The 19,543-nt window shown below is 44.4% G+C and overlaps 1 protein-coding gene across 10 annotated transcripts in view; it reads left to right on the top strand.

The window, feature by feature from the left end:
• Nucleotides 1-19,543, top strand: part of ZMIZ1 (zinc finger MIZ-type containing 1) — a 1,043,290-nt gene that overhangs the window by 681,996 nt on the left and 341,751 nt on the right. For all 10 annotated transcript variants that reach the window (XM_033942175.1, XM_033942176.1, XM_033942168.1 and 7 more), the window contains exon 8: nt 19,243-19,356. In XM_033942175.1, the coding sequence (XP_033798066.1) occupies nt 19,243-19,356 (114 nt within the window). The remainder of the gene's footprint in view (nt 1-19,242; nt 19,357-19,543) is intronic.

Genomic DNA, 19,543 nt, shown 5'->3' with positions numbered 1-19,543 from the left:
ACCTACATGGCATAAATGCATGTAGGTAATGAGTCAAGTCTCTTTCATTTGAAAGGAAGCTCTGGAATGAGAGGGCATAGGGTGAAGTTAAGAGGTGATAGGCTCAGGAGTAATCTATGGAAATGCTTTTTCCAGAAAGGGTGGTAAATGCGTGGAACAGACTCCCAGTAGAGGTGGTATGTCTGATTTCAAGAAAGCCTGGGATAGGCATGTGGGATCTCTTAGAGAGTGAAAGAGATAATGGTTACTATGGATGGGCATCATGTTTCTATGTTTCTATTTCACTTCCTTCATTGACAGAAAAGACAAAATAAGATGTTAATTATTATGATTTCTATTAAAAGAACCTAAGAATTGAAATATAGTTGGAAAGCTCATGGGCACATCCCCATTTGAAGGTTTAAAGGACAGACAACTCAATTTAAGCAAAATATGCCCATTGACAGGAAACCAAAATGACAATGGATCTCTTTAGAAGGTGAATTAAAAGAAATATGAAAACCCAAATATGGATATTCTTGAGGCGAAGAGGGACAAAGCAGATATGATAGAGATGTTCAAGAATAAATCTTTTCCATTGACAGGGAACTATTGAGCTAGAGATCATGAAATTAAGCTGCTAGGAGGTAAAACTAAAATCAACAGTTTGGTTTTCTTGCCTTTCTCTTTAGCACACTGTGGATTCTATTGGATGCAGACCTTGCTCTTTGACATCTTTTGACGTAATAATAAATCTGGCAAGAGTATTGGTGACCCCTGAAGCAGGCAGTTATTTGCCGAAACATGTCCCCACGTCAGATCTTATTATTTGTAAAACTTACACAGGTAGAATTGGGCTCTCTTAAAATCACTAAACATTCCATTGTAGCCCATATAATTGTTGACCAGGTTTGGGGTGGGTGGAGGTAACCCTAAAAATTATCTGGATAATGGAGATCTTCAGCCACCTTCTGAATAATCTATCTGTTTGGATCTAATGACTAGTAGGCTTAAACTGAATGGATAGTACAAGTCCATTTGCTGGACAATAAGTGTGTTCAGCTCTATTACCTGTAAGATAGTACTGTTGAATATATGGATTAAATTAAGCACTAGTTCTTAGTCATTGATCATATCACTGAAGACTGATCCCTGTATTCTTTGTTGGTATGGAATACGTATGTAGCAGTTAGGCAGTATGGGGCTAATATTCAGACTGCAGGATGCAGACTAGCTAACTTCTGCAGTTGGCACTGACCACAAGTATTCGATGCCCGCCATTTCTGCAGACCAGCAATGACTATCCATGTTTTTTTGAGCCAGCAATAACTTAACCAGCTAAATCAATATTCAGTGCTAGCCATTAAGTTGATTGTGGCCAAAGATAGGACTTCTATTTACGTGGCCTGATTTGGCCACTAAACAGCCGCTCAGTGCTGAAAATTGCTGGTTATCGTTTGATATAGCTGGTTAACTTTTCGCTACTAAATATGAATATCAGTGGAGATAACCGGTTATCTCATGCTGAATATTTGCATGTAACTGATCAAGCACTATTTAATCGGTTAACGTTGTTTCTGGCCAGCACTGAATATAGGCCAGAATGAGTTTACCACTAGCCCTTTCCTTTAAGCTAGAGATCAGTAGGGGTGGGAGGATTAATTTTCATGTCTTAAGCTAGGGGTGTTTTGCAGTGGTATAGCCATGCCATACACCCCCACTCTTTCCCACCGCTTGAGCGCCTCCCGCCCCTCCCCGTGTACCTCTCGAAATGTTTGCTGGCGCTAGGGTTGCCAGATTTTACAACTGTAAAATCCAGAAACCCTAGATTCACCCCCAGGCCCGCCCATCTCCATCCCAGTCCCACCCTAGCTCTGTCCCCACTGTATGGTTTGTTTGGGCAGGAGGCTTTTCAAAACCCAGACTAAGTAGCTGGCACAAGTAGTGTATTCCACCTGCTGTCCACAACAACCTCGGCACCGTTCTGATGTCACATCCTGGTCTCTCCACCAGAACGTGAAGCCAGAAGGGAGCCAAAGCCAGCACGAGCAAGAAGTGGAAGATGCTTCTTGCAACGGTGAACATTTCAAGAGGTACATGGGGGGCAGAAAGGAAGAGAGGAGCAGATGTTGGTGCAGGCGCCCCCCCCCCCTGAAAGGACGCCATCTGAGGCATTCTTCTCCCCCCGGCTCCTCCCCCTACTATGCCACTGAATGTTTAGTAGGGAGGTGGCATCTCCACTTCTCTCTCATATTCCTTTCCAGTTCAGCAGCTTCACCTCTCCCTCCTCTTCACTCTGACTCAATCAAGAACCCAGGGCCAGATTAAAGGAAAGGCCCAATAGGCACGGGCCTAGGGCCCAAAATTGTCAGGGGGGCCTGCCAGTGCGGTGCTTTAGGACTTCACCCTTTCTAGATTCACCGGCGGCAGCAGCAGCAGCATCATCGTCCCGGCCCTCCTCCTCTGACTCTCCTATCTTTCCCTCCCTCCCATTGCAAGACTCTAAACAGCACCGCAGCTCTCTAAGCAGGCTGCTTTGCTGCTTTCTCCTGCCGATGATTCCCTCTGGTGCTGATGTCACCAAGGATGCGCCAGAGGGAATCACCAGCAGGAGAAATCCGCAAAGCAGCCTGCTTAGAGAGCTGCCATGCTGTATAGAGTCTCGCGAAGGGAGAGAGGGAGAGATAGGAGGGTCGGGGGGAGGGGAGAGTAGCGGTCTGCCCTGGGTGCTCAGCCTGGCGTCATGAACTTCTTCGGCTAGCAACAGCATCTACAATTCGCTGCTGTTGCCGGCTTCAGGACTTCCTCTCTGCCGGGTCCTGCCTACTTCCTGTTTCCATGAAGGCAGGACCCGACAGAGAAGAAGGCCCAAAGCCAGCAACAGCAGCGAATTGTGAATGATGTTGCTGCTGCCCGAAGAAGTTCATGGCGCCAGGCCTTGGGTGACAGAAGGAGGAAAGGAAGCAGAGGAGGAGAGACTTGCTGCACACAACTGGAGGGAGAAATAGAGAGAGAAGGAAGATGAGGGAGGGAATGAAAGGAGATGCCAGGGCTTGGAGGGAAGGGAGGGAAGAAGAGATGCCAGGTCATGGAGGGAAGGTGGAAAGTATGCCAGACCAAGGGAAAAGGAAGGGGGAAAGGAAGGAGGAGATGTCAGAGCATAGAGAGATGGAAGAAAAGGAAAGGAGAAAGATGCCAGAGAATCAGGGAAGAAAAGATACCAGATCGTGGGGCGGTGGGAAAGAAATGAGAAGAGAGAGAGATGCCAGAGCATAGGGGACGGGGTGGTGACAGGGAAAGAAAAAATGGAGAGGTGGCAGAGCTGAAATCAATCATGTACAAAGGAGAGAAGGGGCACAGGATAGACAGTTTATGGAAGGAGCATAGAAAGAGGGAAGATGCCATATGGAACGGGAAGATGCTGGACCACATGGAGGAACTGAATGGGGACAATATTTAGACCTAAACCATTACTAACATTGGGGACAGAATGTTGCCCAAAAAAAAAGAGTCAAGGACACAATTCTGAAATTGGAGATAGTCTTGGAAAATCAGGCTCGAGGAATGGGCATCAACATGGCAGATGAGGTTCAACATGGATAAGTGTAAAGTGATGCATGTAGGTAACAAAAATTTTATGCACGAATACAGGATGTCCGGGGTGGTACTTGGAGAGACCTCTTAGGAAAGAGACTTGGGAGTTATGATCGACAAGTTGATGAAGCCATCCATGCAATGTGTGGCGGCGCCGAAAAGGGTGAACAGAATGCTAGGAATGATAAAGAAGGGGATCACGAACAGATCAGAGAAGTTTCAAGTTTTATTTTAGTTTGATGAATCGCTTATTTAGTTTTACTAAGCGAGGTACAAAATTGATAAAAATATAAATATACATTTAGACATACAATTTAAAATAATGGGTTAGACAAATAGACTTACAGACCGACTAGTACACAAGGTAAGAGGGAACAGAGCTACAATTCAGTGTTTTAAAGTACAGAGGAGAACCATATATGGAAAAAACAATAGGGAGGGAAGAGTGCAATCGAAGAAGGAAATTAATATACAGTTTAAACATAATTTAAAAATTTAAAGCATCTTTAAAAAGAAAACTTTTTAAATTACTTTTAAAATGACTCAAGTTGTTTTCATAAGAACATAAGAAGTTGCCTCCGCTTGGTCAGATCAGAGGTCCATCTTGCCCAGCAGTCCGCACCCGCAGCGGCCCATCAGGCCCATGACCTGTAATGTGATCCTTCTCTAAGCCCTTTGATCCCTTTTATCCTTCTATCCATACTCTGTCTAAAACCTATCTCTACCTCTATCTGTATCCCTCAATCCCCCTATCGTTCAGGAATTTATCCAATCCTTCCTTGAACCCTCGTAGTGTACTCTGTCCTATCACAACCTCCGGAAGCACATTCCAGGTGTCCACCACCCTCTGTGTAAAAAAGAACTTCCTAGCATTGGTTCTAAAGTTGTCCCCTTTCAGCTTCTCTGAGTGCCCCCTTGTGCTCATGGTTCCCAATAATCTGAAGAATCTGTCCCTTTCCACCCTCTCTATGTCCTTCATGATCTTGAAAGTATCTATCATGTCTCCTCTGAGTCTCCTCTTTTCAAGGGAGAAGAGCTCCAGCCTTCCCAACCTATCTGCGTATGAAAGGTTCTCCATACCTTTTATCATTTTCGTCGCTCTTCTCTGGACCCTTTCAAGTATCGCCATGTCCTTCTTGAGGTACGGTGACCAATACTGGACACAGTACTCCAGTTGCGGGCGCACCATCGCACGATACAGCGGCATGATGACTTCCTTCGTCCTGGTTTTAATGCCCTTCTTAATACCCAACATTCTGTTTGCTTTCTTTGAGGCTGCTGCACATTGTGCCGTTGATTTCACTGTAGTATCTACCAGCACACCCAAGTCTTTTTCAAGGTTACTATCCCCTAGCACTGATCCCCCCATTTTGTAGCTGAACATCGGGGGGGTTTTCCCTAAATGCATGACCTTGCATTTCTCTATATTAAAGCGCATTTGCCATTTACTTGCCCACTCTTCCAGTTTGTTTAGGTCCCTGAGGCATAGTATTCCAAAGTTGCGGTGCCATCACTGAAAACATATCATGTCGTCGTGTTCCAATAACTTTCAAAGAGGGAACTACTATAAGCTTTTGATTAGTAGACTGGAGAGAGCACGAAGTACTATAACGAATAAGTAATTAATCAATGAATTGAGGTTCATTAGTGGAAAGGGTTTTGAATACTAAAAGGTTATCATGCCGCTGTACTGAGCCATGGTTCGCCCTCACCTGGAGTACTGCGTCCAGCATTGGTCGCCGTACATGAAGAAGTACACAGTATTACTCGAAAGGGTCCAGAAAAGAGCGACTAAGATGGTTAAGGGGCTGGAGGTGTTGCCATACAGTGAAAGATTAGAGAAACTGGGTCTTTTCTCCCTCGAACAGAGGAGATTGAGAAGGGGACATGATCGAAACATTCAAGGTACTGAAGGGATGGTAGATAAGAACAGGTTGTTCACCCTCTCCAAGGTAGGGAGAACGAGAGGACACTCTCTAAAATTGAAAGGGGATAGATTCCGTACGAACAGAAGGAAGTTCTTCTTCACCCAGAGAATGGTAGAAAACTGGAATGCTCTTACGGAGTCTGTCATAGGGGAAACACCCTGCAGGGATTCAAGACAAAGTTAGACAAATTCCTGCTGAACCGGAACGTTTGCAGGTAGGGCTAGGCTCAGTTAGGGCGCTGGTCTTTGACCAGAGGGCTGCCGCGTGAGCGGACTGCTGAGCACGATGGACCACTGGTCTGACCCAGCAGTGGCAATTCTTATGTTCTTACCTTACCTCTACAGAAAGTTTTGTGCATCAGTGGTAAGATCTTGTATATAATCTTGTAAGGAAATGGAAGCCAGTAGTGTATTGTTGGGGCTGGGGAAGGCAGAGGCTATGTTCACATTGAGCTCCTACTATTCAGGTTGAATAGTACACTGTTTGTTTGTTTACTGATCGGTTTTACATTCTTTGCTCAGTCTGTGTTGGAGTACCAGTTCTGAGTTTTATTTCCTTCACTTAGTTAATGTCATTGTTTGGTTTGGATAAAAGCAACTTTTTCCTCCCTGCACATTTCAAGCAAGCAACATTTCTCTTTGCTTGTGATCTGAGCTGGATCTTCAACTAAAAAGCCTCCCGTGATCTGCATCAATTGAATCATCAAAGGCCATCAGGATCAGAAACTGCAGAATGATGACACCATAACTGCAATTCTGTGACTTGGAGCTCATGTCTTTTAACTTATATAGTATTATCTCTAAATTTCTGATATCCTGCTAAATCTCCCTCTGCATTAAAACGTCAAAGTAATTTCATAGGAGTGAAATAGCCATTTGATTTATGCCTTGTTAGTCATTAGACATTGGATTTTAAAAGCTATTTTAACTTGTTTCAAGATTTAAAAGCAGACAATATAGATAGAATAAGCAGTTCTACAAAGCTGATGTTTGACTACATATATCCTAGGTACCGTATTTTCACGCATATAACGCGCGCGTTATACGCGTTTTTACCTACCGCGCATACCCCTCGCGCGTTATATGCGTGAGCGCGGTATACAAAAGTTTTAAAACATAGTTCCCACCCCCGCCCGACGCCCAATTCACCCCCCCAGCAGGACCGCTCGCACCCCCATCCCGAACGACCGCTCGCACGCGCTCCCACCCGCACCCACGATCGGAGCAAGAGGGAGCCCAAGCCCTCTTGCCCGGCCGACTCCCCGACGTCCGATACATCCCCCCCCCGGCAGGACCGCTCGCACCCCCACCCCGAAGGACCGCCGACTTCCCGACAATATCGGGCCAGAAGGGAGCCCAAACCCTCCTGGCCACGGCGACCCCCTAACCCCACCCCGCACTACATTACGGGCAGGAGGGATCCCAGGCCCTCCTGCCCTCGACGCAAACCCCCCTCCCCCCCAACGACCGCCCCCCCCCAAGAACCTCCGACCGCCCCCCAGCCGACCCGCGATCCCCCTGGCGACCCCCACGACCCCCCCACCCCCCTTCCCCGTACCTTTGGTAGTTGGCCGGACAGACGGGAGCCAAACCCGCCTGTCCGGCAGGCAGCCAACGAAGGAATGAGGCCGGATTGGCCCATCCATCCTAAAGCTCCGCCTACTGGTGGGACCTAAGGCGCGTGGGCCAATCAGAATAGGCCCTGGAGCCTTAGGTCCCACCTGGGGGCGCGGCCTGAGGCACATGGGCCCAACCCGACCATGTGCCTCAGGCCGCGCCCCCAGGTGGGACCTAAGGCTCCAGGGCCTATTCTGATTGGCCCACGCGCCTTAGGCCCCACCAGTAGGCGGAGCTTTAGGATGGATGGGCCAATCCGGCCTCATTCCTTCGTTGGCTGCCTGCCGGACAGGCGGGTTTGGCTCCCGTCTGTCCGGCCAACTACCAAAGGTACGGGGAAGGGGGGTGGGGGGGTCGTGGGGGTCGCCAGGGGGGTCGCGGGTCGGCTGGGGGGGCGGTCGGAGGTTCTTGGGGGGGGCGGTCGGTGGGGGGGAGGGGGGTTTGCGTCGAGGGCAGGAGGGCCTGGGATCCCTCCTGCCCGTAATGTAGTGCGGGGGGGGGTTAGGGGGTCGCCGTGGCCAGGAGGATTTGGGCTCCCTCCTGGCCCGATATTGTTGGGGAGTCGGCGGTCCTTCGGGGGGAGGGATGTATCGGACGTCGGGGGGGGCATCAGGCTTTCAGGATGGGGACAGACCTTCAAGGGGGGACAGTGCACGGAAGTCAGGGGGGGTGAACGGAGAGTCGGGACAGCGCACGGAAAGTCAGGGCAGTGCACGGAAGTCAGGGGGGGGTGAACGGAGAGTCGGGACAGCGCACGGAAAGTCAGGGCAGTGCACGGAAGTCAGGGGGGGTGAACGGAGAGTCGGGACAGCGCACGGAGAGGCGGGGCAGTGCACGGAAGTCAGGGGGGGTGAACGGAGAGTCGGGCAGCATGCGCGGTATAATCGTGAGCGCGTTATACCAAAGTTTTTGTGCTTATCATCGTGATTTCTGCGCGCTATACACGTGTGCGCGTTTTATACGGGTGCGTGTTATTTGCGTGAAAATACGGTAGTTCAAAAGGACTCACTCACATCAAGCACTGTCTGTGCAATTAACACTCCAGTGTTAATTGCTGCCAAAGACAAACTTGTTGTTATATTGAATAGCTAGAGAGCTCTGTAATCTCTCCTACTTTAAACAAGAAACTAATAAACCAAAGATCTTCATACATGCCAGTTATCTGGGGAAGAAGAGAAAATAGACTCTCCCATCCACCTAGAGGACACAAACTCAAGAGGCAAAACACTTATCTAACTATACCCACATGAATATCTGCCTACACCATCAAGTAACCTCTAAAACTATAACTACAATTAACAGAGCAGTAATTAGAAACATGGGCCTAATAAATGCCAGAGCATCTAATAAAAAAATTACCAGTAATCCATAATGTCATTAGTGAATGCTTGGGAATAACTGAGACCTGGCGGGATGAAAGCAGAGGAGTACTATTGGCTAAACCATGCCCCATAGGATTCACTTATCTTGCACCAACCAAGACGAGTGAAGCAAAGTGGAGGTATAGCAGTCCTGATATAAGAGATAATCAAACCACGCTGAGTCTCCATCCCCCACCTGTCTTTATCCAGAATGCCTCCTAATCCAGCTGTGAGATAAGGAACTAATGTGGCTGCTTGTGGTCTACATGATGTAATGTAATGTAATGTAATTTATTTCTTATATACCGCTAAACTCCGATTAGGATTCTAAGCGGTTTACAGAAAATAGACAATAGGGTGCATTGAAATTATAAGTAATATAGGTTAACAAAGAAATAAACATTAAAGGATACAATAAAAATAAGATAAATAAATAAAAAATAGGTACTTTGAAATTCATCTGTGCAAGAACTGCTGAATCTGGTGACTGAGGTAATCCTGAGCTATCCTAGGTTACTGATCAAGGAAGACTTTAACCTACACATTGAAACTCCAGAGATCACCACTGTTACCTTCCTTGATATGATGGCAGCTCTAGGATTCACTCAGGTGATCGGTCTCCAAACCATTAAAAGTTCATTTGCTAGACTTAGTGCTCTGCACTAACCTTTAGTACAAGGTTGGTAGCATCGAGATAATACCCCTACCATGGTTTGATCATTTTCTAATCAAATTTTTTTTTTCTTTGTTATTAAGGACTACATAAAGATGGGCCCAACCAAAGTTTAGAAGGAAATTAAAGACATGATAAATCTAACTCCTCATAACTTCCTAGACGCCTTGTCCTACACCCATGTAGATGAAAAGATGATGATAGTGGCAGATCAGGTTATATCTGGAATGCATGCTTAGTGATGGCATTAGAAAAAAAACATCTCCTCTAAAGAAGGTCCTGTGCTTTATGAACAAATGTTCTCAATAGTTCTCCCCAGAGCTACAGATCCTTGAGGATCAAGGACATCAACTTGAAAGAAAATGGTAAAAATGTCACTTAGATGAAGACAAGGCTCAGCTATATCAAACACATATGGCAAACAACAGCCAAAATAAGAATATTTCTGTCAACAAGCTGCAAATTCAACCAAACAACTATTTAAAATAGTAAGTAGCCTACCGCAAACACCACAATTGAATCAACCTTTCCAGTCATAACTAAACAGCAATTATTTTGCCACATACTTTGCCAGCAAAATGAATGGTCTCCATCAGGACCTACAGACAGTCCCATCTAAGCTCTCACCAGCTAAAGAAGAGCTCCCTCTCCCCCACCATGCACAGCCATCTGGGATTCATTCAGCCAGGTCATAGAGGAAGCTCTTGAAAAAGTCCTGAAAGGTCTATGGCCTACAACATCCCTCTTGTTCTCTGCCCAGCAAAGATAGTACAACAAGTGAGCAGAGGCCTCACTGAAGGGTTAACTTCTCTCTTGTAGTAGGGCAGCTGCCAAAAAAACTAAAGAGATTTGAAGTGTGCCCCTTACTGAAAAAGAGCCCTCTTGACTAGAACAAGCTAAAACACTACCAACAAGTCTCTAACATTCCTTTCCTGGCAAAATTTATAGAACAGACAGTCTGCATTCAACTCAATGACTGGCTAATTGAAAGTAATTGTCTTGACCCATGTCATATGTGGCTTCAGACCTGGATACGGAGTAGATACAGTTCTTGTATCCCTTCCTGATGATATGCACAGAAACTGTGATAGGGAATCTGCCTCAATATTAGTGTTGCTAGATTTGTCAGTAGTCTTCAGCACTATGGATCATAATACTGGCAGAAATCGGTTCCAGTTGCACAGTATTGAAATGTTTCAATCCTATCAGAAAACAATCAATTCTATTCAGCAATACCACATCATTACCTTGGACACCGAACTGTGGGGTGCCACAGGAATCCATACTGTTTCCCTTTTATTTAATATCTATATTAAGCCTCTGGCAGAGCTGCTTTGATCAATGGACATAAAATTCTATATCTAGGCTGATGACGTGCAACTAAGCATATCCATTGAACTAAATCTACCCAAAGCTTTGAGTAAACTGACTGCCTATCTAACCACAACTCAGGAATGGGCAAAAACCAACAAACTCTGCCTGAAGCCAAGCAAAACAAGAGATTCTTTGGGTTCCTAACACAAGTGGACAAATACCTCACTTCAAAATACCTTTTGAGAAGTATGAACTCCCCCTAAAATCATAGGTCAGGATTTGTGGGATAATGCTAGACTCATCATTCACTGTGATCCTGCAAAATCAAACAACCTTTAAAAATTCTCTCTCTCACCTATGTAAGCTAAAAAATATCTCTCCATATATTGAAAAGATGAGAGTGACTACAGTGGTCCATGCCATGAAAACATCATAACTAGACTACTGCAATGCTCTGTACACTGATCAAACCAAAGAGAGTTTGTTATTAACTCCAGCTAATTCAGAATACTGCAACAGGACAGATAAAAGACTGCAAGCAGAGAGACCACATCACACCCTTCCTGCAAAAACTACAGTGGCTACTAGTACCTTACAGACCTAAATTTAAAGTCAATGTTTGATTTTCAAGGTCCTCAGACAAAATGGACCATAATACTTAAAGAACAAGATAGCTCTTTAAACACCTTTGAGACCACTAAGATCATCTCAAGGAGAATCGCTAATTGTACCTTCATTAAAATAAATTGTATGATGTGATACCCACCAGCAAGCCTTCTCAGGAGTAGCTCCCATGCTCTAGAGCAGGGGTCTCCAAAGTCCCTCCTTGAGGGCCGAATCCAGTCGGGTTTTCAGGATTTCTCCAATGAATATGCATTGAAAGCAATGCATGCACATAGATCTCATGCATATTCATTGGGGAAATCCTGAAAACCCGACTGGATTCAGCCCTCAAGGAGGGACTTTGGGGACCTCTGCTCTAGAATTTACTTCTAGATGGGCTACATGTACCGTATATACTCAAGTATAAACTGATCTGAATATAAACCGATGTAACCTTTTTTTCTTCTAAAAAAGGAGGTAAAAAGGTTGTCTCGAATATAAACCGATGGTTTATATTCAAATACTGGTACCAGGTCAAAAGCGACCCCTTCTCCCTTCCCTGGTGTCCTGTCTGGCAGCTCTGCAGAGAAACAGCCATCCTGTCCGCTCCCCCCCTTCCAGACCCACCAGGGCAGTACCGAAACCCCATTTTTGGACCATTTTTTGGCCCAAATATCTTGGTTTATATTCAAGTATATACGGTAACTCAAGACTACCTCTACTTCAGGATTCAGGTAAAAAAGCCTGGCTTCTCCCAAGCCTTTAATATTTAGGGTGACTGACTATATACTTGTTCTGCACCTAGTCTAGCTTGCTACACACACTGTAACTTAAAAGGGTCCCTTATTGTATTTATGTTTATACTTGGTCATTTTATTATTGTTATGCTGTTAACAAAATTGTAAGTTTTATGTCAAACTATACCTATTGTACCCCGTCTTGGGTGAATGTCTTCATAAATGTGGTTAATAGATCCCATGGTTTTATGGGTGAGAATTTTCTCTCTTATTTTTATAACTGTTGTGATCTACTTTTGCAAAGTCATTGTTGCAACTTGGGTGTCAGGGTGTGATTTGAGGTTTTCATATGATGAAGGCCCCAGCTGAAGTCCTGGTTCGTCTAAAGAAGTGGTCTCAAACTCACGGCCCGGGGGCCACATGTGGCCCGCCAGGTACTATTTTGAGGCCCTCGGTATGTTTATCATAATCACAAAAGTAAAATAAAACAGTTTCTTGATCATATGTCTCTTTAGCTATAAATTACAATATTATTATTAAGACTTAGCCAAAAGGAAAGATTTATAAACTATAAAGAGTTTTACCTCATGGAAATTTGTCATTTCTTTAATAAGACATTAACCATTTTTTCAGTGGCCCTGCAAAGGGTTTGAGTTTGAGACCACTGGTCTAAAGGAAGCTATGGCATATAGCAGGTGGGCCACCCAGGCAATTGATTTAAAGGATTTTTGCAATTCTTCTAGCTTGGGCTTCTGTTTAGTGTTTTTATAAATTAATAAAGCTATGGATCTGGTTTTAGCTACACACATTAACCATATGATTACTTTGTGACTGACATATTTTTATTGTACATGGAAGAATTTGGTCATATTCGCAAATGGGATTACAATTTATAAAAGGACCTTTAACAACAGCTGGAAAAAAAAAATCATATGCTAGTCAAGATTATTTTAATCTGCAATGTTTTGTGTAGATACTCATCATTCAGCATATGCGACAACTTATGGTTAAACTATATTCTGTTTCTTTTCCTCGTCTTTATTGTTCTAAAACTAGCTATTCCATGCATTCATTATCCACGGTCTATTAGGAGCCCAACAAGAAATTCATAATATGGATCCAGTAAGGCTATTCTTATGTTCTTATGATTCTAAGAGTATATCAACCTGGTATAGTTTGCTTGAGGGAGACAAAGTGGTGAGGTGCTGTCTTTTACTACTTTTTGATGTAATAGGGAAATACTGTGATTTCTATGAATCTTTTATGTTCACTTACAGCTTTCATAGTTTTAGAATACTTTGACCATGTTCTTCATGAACTTAACATCTTCTAAAATCAACAGACTGAAAGAGCTGCTTGTAGCTGCTGTTTACATATCTCAGTATACATGGGGTACTGCATCACTTTTGATGATTTGGTGCAATTAGAGCTTGCTATTACTTGAATACACTTGAAATCCAGGTGGGCAGCAGGGTTTCCAGCAAACAGCTCTAGGGAATAATATTTGGTCATCACTAAGGCAAACAGCTGAAGTTGGCATGATAGCATACATTTCATTTTTAATGTGTTTTCCAAAGAGCTTGTGTTAACGGATGGGGCTATTTTTAGTCTGTGCTTATATTTGTTACCTTTAGAAATAAAGTTTTATCTTATGATTGATTCCCACATATTGCTTATATCAGTGGTTCCCATCCCTGTCCTGGAGGACCACTAGCCAGTCGAGTTTTCAGGATAGCTCTAATGAATAAGCATGGAGCGGATTTGCATACCTGTCACCTCCATTATATACAAATCTTTCTCATGCATATTCATTAGGGCTATCCCCAAAACTCGACTGGCTGGTGGTCCTCCAGGACAGGCTTATATCATAACTCTTTAGTTGTTCTCTGACCGACTATAAAATGAATCAAATCACAGAACAATACTTTTTTTTAGGCTGTGATGTGATTGAGTGGTAAGTTGCACAACTGAAGAGACTAGGACCCTGTTATACCAAGATGCGCTAACCAATTAGCACTTGCTAATCGATGTAGCACGTGCCAAATGCTAACGTGTGCATATTAGTCTATGGACGCGTTAGCGTTTAGTGCACTATAATTCAATTAGCTAATCAGTTAGTACACCGTGACCTTAGTAAAACAGGAGGTAGAAGTTATTAGTGGGCTTCTATGAAAACGTGTTTGTTATTATGCTAATTACCCCGATTATTAGTAACTAGATCTCATTCCTTAAAATGAGACTTGTGCTAAAGTGGGTTAATGTAAGATAACACATCTTAATGGTAGCCCACAATGATAACTATGCCTTTGAGTCTCTTTATATGTAGTCTCATAATTGGTTGCACTTGTAGCACTATGAAATGAATTGGTCTCCTATCTGTGAATAGTTTTGATATTCCAAATAATCATAACATAGGTTAGTCTTTCCCCATGTATACTAGTAGATCCCCTCTGGGTACTTTCTCAAGAAAGAGTAGGTAGATTGGAAGGAAATTATCTGGATTATTGGGAAGGAAGAGACTCAAAACACTCAGCTTTCAGGATCCTGTGGGTTGGGCAGGGGAGAGGCGGGCCCGCCTCATTTGGACGGAGGTGGGCCTGCTGACCTGACGTGTGAGGAGCTTTCCGGTCCAACTTGGAAAGTAAGACTAAGGGGGGGTTCCGGGGTGGGGGGGTTCATGGGGGAGTCCGGCAGGAGGGGTTGGGTACCCTCCTGCCGGCGATCTTAGGGGGGGCCGTTGGGGGGGCTGGCAGGAGGGGTTGGGTACCCTTCTGCCGCGATGTCAGGAGGGCCGTTGGGGGTGTCGGCAGGAGGGGTTGGGTACCCTCCTGCCATGATTGTCAGGAGGGCTGTTGGGGTAGGAGGAGTGGGGCACCCTCCTACCGCGATCGCTGGGGGGAGGGGAGACTTGCGGCCATAGCCGTGGCCACTATACTAATCATGGCAGGGAAATCCTTACCGCGATTAGATACATCGGCCACGTCTACTTACCATGTAGGCCAGCATTTTGCTAGCCTACATTGTAAATATCTCCCGTTCTGCTAGGGAGACATGTAGGACTGCCTAGGTTCGTTTAAGGCTACCGCCTAGCCTTAAGCGAGCTTAGGCGGGCTTGTGGGCCTCTCTAGGTTCCCTGGAGGCGCCTTCAATATAGGCGGCCTGCCTGGGGAGCATTTATTTTTTAGAAAAAGTGCCTCCCGATTGGCTGATTAGACAGCTGTAGGACACCTACAGCTGCCTACAATCGGGAGCACTTTGCAGAATCAGGGCCTACATGTACAAGTTATGCCTGGAAAGTCAAAATGATGAGATAGATAGATTGGGGATGAACCTGTTATGGTTTGAAGTAATAACCCTTGCTTCCATGGGCAGCCAGTGTAGTTTTTTGTAATATGGGCTTACATGATATGATTTCTTGAGACTGTAGATGAGACAGACTGCAGCGTTCTGAACGATTCTCAGTCATTTTATAGTTTTCTTAAAAGATCTCAAGTATATAATATTGCAATAGTCTAAAATACTTAAGATCAAGGATTGAACCAGCAGTCGAAAAGAGAAGAAGTCAAAACAGTGTTTAATGGTACGAAGTTTCCATAAAGTGAAAAAACATTTTTTAACCTAAGAGTTAGTGTGATCTTGAAAAGTCAAGCTTCGGTCCAAGATGACATCCAGGATTTTGATGGTAGAATTAATTGGGTGGCCTGACCCATTTAATCTCAAAGAGATATTCATGATCTTGTTATTAGGACTTGCCAAAAAAAACGTAGTTTTATCCAAATTCAGTTTTAATCTAAATTGCATAGTCCATTGTTCTACCTTAGTAAGGACAGATGAGATGAATTGAGCCAGTGAGATTATGGGAATAATAATTGCAATGTCATCCGCTTATATATATGATTTCAGTTTTAAATTGGATAACATATTTCCCAATGGTGCCATATAGACATTGAAAAGTAAAGGGGAGATTGGGGAACTCCGCAGGGATTACACCAAGCCTGAGAGAAAGTTCCTTCGCTGTAAATCTGGTAAATATGTTTTTTTAAGAAACCCGTAAACCAATTTAGTACCTGTCTGAAAATGCCAATGGAATCAAGGCATCTGAGCAAAATGTCATGATCAACAAGGTCAAAGGCACTGCTCAGGTCAAACTGCAGTATCAGTGCGCTTTTCCCCAGGGAAAACAGATGGAAAAGATGATCAGTCATGGAAGCTAAAATTGTTTCAGTACTATGATTTGTATGAAAACCAGACTGAGAATCATGTAGGATGTTGAACTTTTCTAAATATTTCATGAGATCGATGTTAACCAGTCCTTCCATTAGTTTAAGAAAAAATGGTATGTTGGCAATAGATCTGTAGTTGGCAGTCAAGGAATCATAAGAACATAAGAAGTTGCCTCCGCTGGGTCAGACCTGAGATCCATCGTGTCCAGCAGTCCGCACCCGCTGCGGCCCATCAGGCCCATGACCTGTAATGTGATCCTTCTCTAATCCCTTTTATCCTTCTATCCATACTCTGTCTAAAACCTATCTCTACCTCTATCTGTATCCTTCAATACCCCTATCGTTCAGGAATTTATCCAATCCTTCCTTGAACCCTCGTAGTGTACTCTGTCCTATCACAACCTCCGGAAGCACATTCCAGGTGTCCACCACCCTCTGTGTAAAAAAGAACTTCCTAGCATTGGTTCTAAAATTGTCCCCTTTCAGCTTCTCTGAGTGCCCCCTTGTGCTTGTAGTTCCCAATAATCTGAAGAATCTGTCCCTTTCCACCCTCTCTATGTCCTTCATGATCTTGAAAGTCTCTATCATGTCTCCTCTGAGTCTCCTCTTTTCAAGGGAGAAGAGCCCCAGCCTTCCCAACCTGTCTGCGTATGAAAGGTTTTCCATACCTTTTATCATTTTTGTCGCTCTTCTCTGGACCCTTTCAAGTATCGCCATGTCCTTCTTGAGGTACGGTGACCAATACTGGACACAGTACTCCAGATGCGGGCGCACCATCGCACGATACAGCGGCATGATGACTTCCTTCGTCCTGGTTGTAATGCCCTTCTTAATAATACCCAACATTCTGTTTGCTTTCTTGGAGGCTGCTGCAAATTGTGCCGTTGGTTTCATTGTGGTATCTACCAGCACACCCAAGTCTTTTTCAAGGTTACTATCCCCTAGCACTGATCCCCCCATTTTGTAGCTGAACATCGGTTTTTTTTTCCCTAAATGCATGACCTTGCATTTCTCTATATTAAAACGCATTTGCCATTTGCTTGCCCACTCTTCCAGTTTGTTTAGGTCCCTTTGTAGGTCTACACATTCTTCCGTGGTTCTAACCCTGCTGCAGAGTTTGGTGTCATCCGCAAATTTTATAACTTCACACTTCGTCCCCGCTTCTAGGTCGTTTATGAATACATTGAACAGCAGCGGTCCGAGCACCAACCCCTGGGGAACACTGCTTGTGACCTTCCGCCAGTCCGAGTAGTGGCCCTTCACTCCAACCCGTAGCTTTCTGTCTGCCAACCAGTGTTTAATCCATCTATGTACGTCCCCTTCCACCCCGTGGCTCCACAGCTTCCTAAGAAGCCGCTCATGGGGGTACCGTGTCAAAGGCTTTTTGGAAGTCGAGATAGATGATGTCTATGGGTTCTCCTTTGTCCATCTGGCTGTTTATCCCTTCAAAGAAGTGCAGTAGGTTCGTTTGGCACGATCTTCCCTTGCAGAAGCCATGCTGGCTCGCTTTTAGTTGTCCATTTTTTTCTATGTGTTCACAGATGGTGTCCTTTATCAGTGCCTCCATCATCTTGCCTGGGACTGAAGTCAGGCTTACTGGCCTGTAGTTCCCCGGGTCACCCCTCAATCCCTTTTTAAAGATAGGTGTGATATTTGCTATTTTCCAGTCCTCCGGGATCTCCCAGTTTTCAAGGACAAGTTCCAAATTTGTCAGAGAGTTTCCGCTATTTCGTTCCTTAGCTCTTTTAGAACCCTTGGGTGGATTCCGTCCGGGCCCGGTGATTTTTCGCTTTTTAGTCTGTCTTTCTGTTTGAGGACCTCCTCGTGGCTTATCTCTATATGCACCAGTTTTTCTTCTTGATCTCCACTTATGATTTCTTCGGGTTCTGGTACATTCGATGTATCCTCACTCGTGAAAACCGACGAGAAGAACTTGTTTAACCTGTCGGCTACCTCTTTTTCCTCCTTTACCACCCCCTTTCTGTCTCCATCATCCAACGGTCCTACTTCCTCCCTCGCCGGTTGCTTCCCCTTGACGTATCTGAAGAACGATTTGAAGTTTCTGGATTTCTCAGCCAGCTTCTCCTCGTATTCTCTCTTTGCATTCCTAACCACTCAGTGACAGTTTTTCTGGTAATTTTTGTGTTCTTTCCGGTTTTCCTCGGTTTGGTCCTTTTTCCATTTTCGGAACGATTTTTTAAAATCTCCTATCGCCCTCTTTACTTTTGTCGTTATCCATACCGGGTCTTTTGTTCGATTTTTTTAGCACCCTTTCCTAAACCTGGGACTGTACAGGTTTTGTGCTTCCAGCATATTCCAGCATCCTTGAATATGGACCATGCTTTCTCTACGGTTTCCATACGTTTTGAGCAATTTTTGAGTTTCTTTTTCACCACTGCTCTCATAGTGTCATAATTCCCTTTTCCTGAAGTTGAGCATCGTCGCTGCAGTTCTACCTCTAATTTGTACCGGATCATGTTGTGATCGCTATTTCCTAGTGGTCCTACAACTGCCACTTCCTTTGCAGGTCCCCCTAGTCAGTGCTTATTTCTAGAATCTGTTTTACTCTTTTAGGATTTTGCCAGATACTTATGACCTGAACTTAGGGTTACCAGACATCCATGAAAACCCAGACATGTCCCCTTTTTAGAGGACTGTCCATGTTCCCGGATGGACTTTCCAAAACCCAGTAGTTTGTCTGGGTTTTGGAAATCCTCAATGAGCTCCGGCCGCATCTGTAGAGCCTCTGAGCATACGCCAATGATTTTGCACACATCCACGCATGCTCGAGGCCCTCCAGACGCAGCTGGAGCTCTTCGGAAAAGACGACAGAGCTTAGAGGCAGAACAAAGCAGGGATGGGGTGAGGACCATGTGTCCGGATTTGTGATGCTCCAAATATGCTAACTCTTAATTGATTACTGTTTGAAAAGGATATTGGGCTTGATGGCCATTTGGTCCGTTGCAGTATGGCAATGCTTATGATGTTACGGTTTCTTATGAATATTAAAATTCCAAGTTGACTTCAGAGTCTGTCCATACTGTCTTGTAAACCCACAACAGCTCATCACTCTTCATGTGTATGAAAGTTTTAGAGCCTTATTGAACATGGTTCCTCTCCTTGCATTTTTTCTTAAATGTACTAAAAATAGAGAACTCAAAATCTACACATTCTTTCTTTAACATGCACCATGCTATTTTTTTTTTTGTTTCAGCACTTACAGAATCCTGCCAACTTCCATAATGCAGCCACAGAGCTTCTGGACTGGTGTGGTGATCCAAGAGCGTTCCAGAGACCTTTTGAACAGAGCCTAATGGGCTGCTTGACTGTAAGATAAATTTCTATGATACTTGATTCCAGATAAGAACCCATTTTCCACCCAGACAAAGAAGCAACTTATATAATTAATAATACAAGTGCTGTGACACTTTCGTGATAATGTGAGAGGTTGTGGGCGCCAAAGTCACATTTCTCCATGTCCATTTCCACTCATTCATAATAATAAGTAGCCCATT

The sequence above is a fragment of the Geotrypetes seraphini genome, chromosome 4 (assembly GCF_902459505.1).
Source record: "Geotrypetes seraphini chromosome 4, aGeoSer1.1, whole genome shotgun sequence".
Classification (NCBI taxonomy): Eukaryota; Metazoa; Chordata; class Amphibia; order Gymnophiona; family Dermophiidae; genus Geotrypetes; species Geotrypetes seraphini.
Note: the sequence above shows the minus strand (reverse complement) of the source record. Positions and strands in the feature narration are given on the sequence as shown.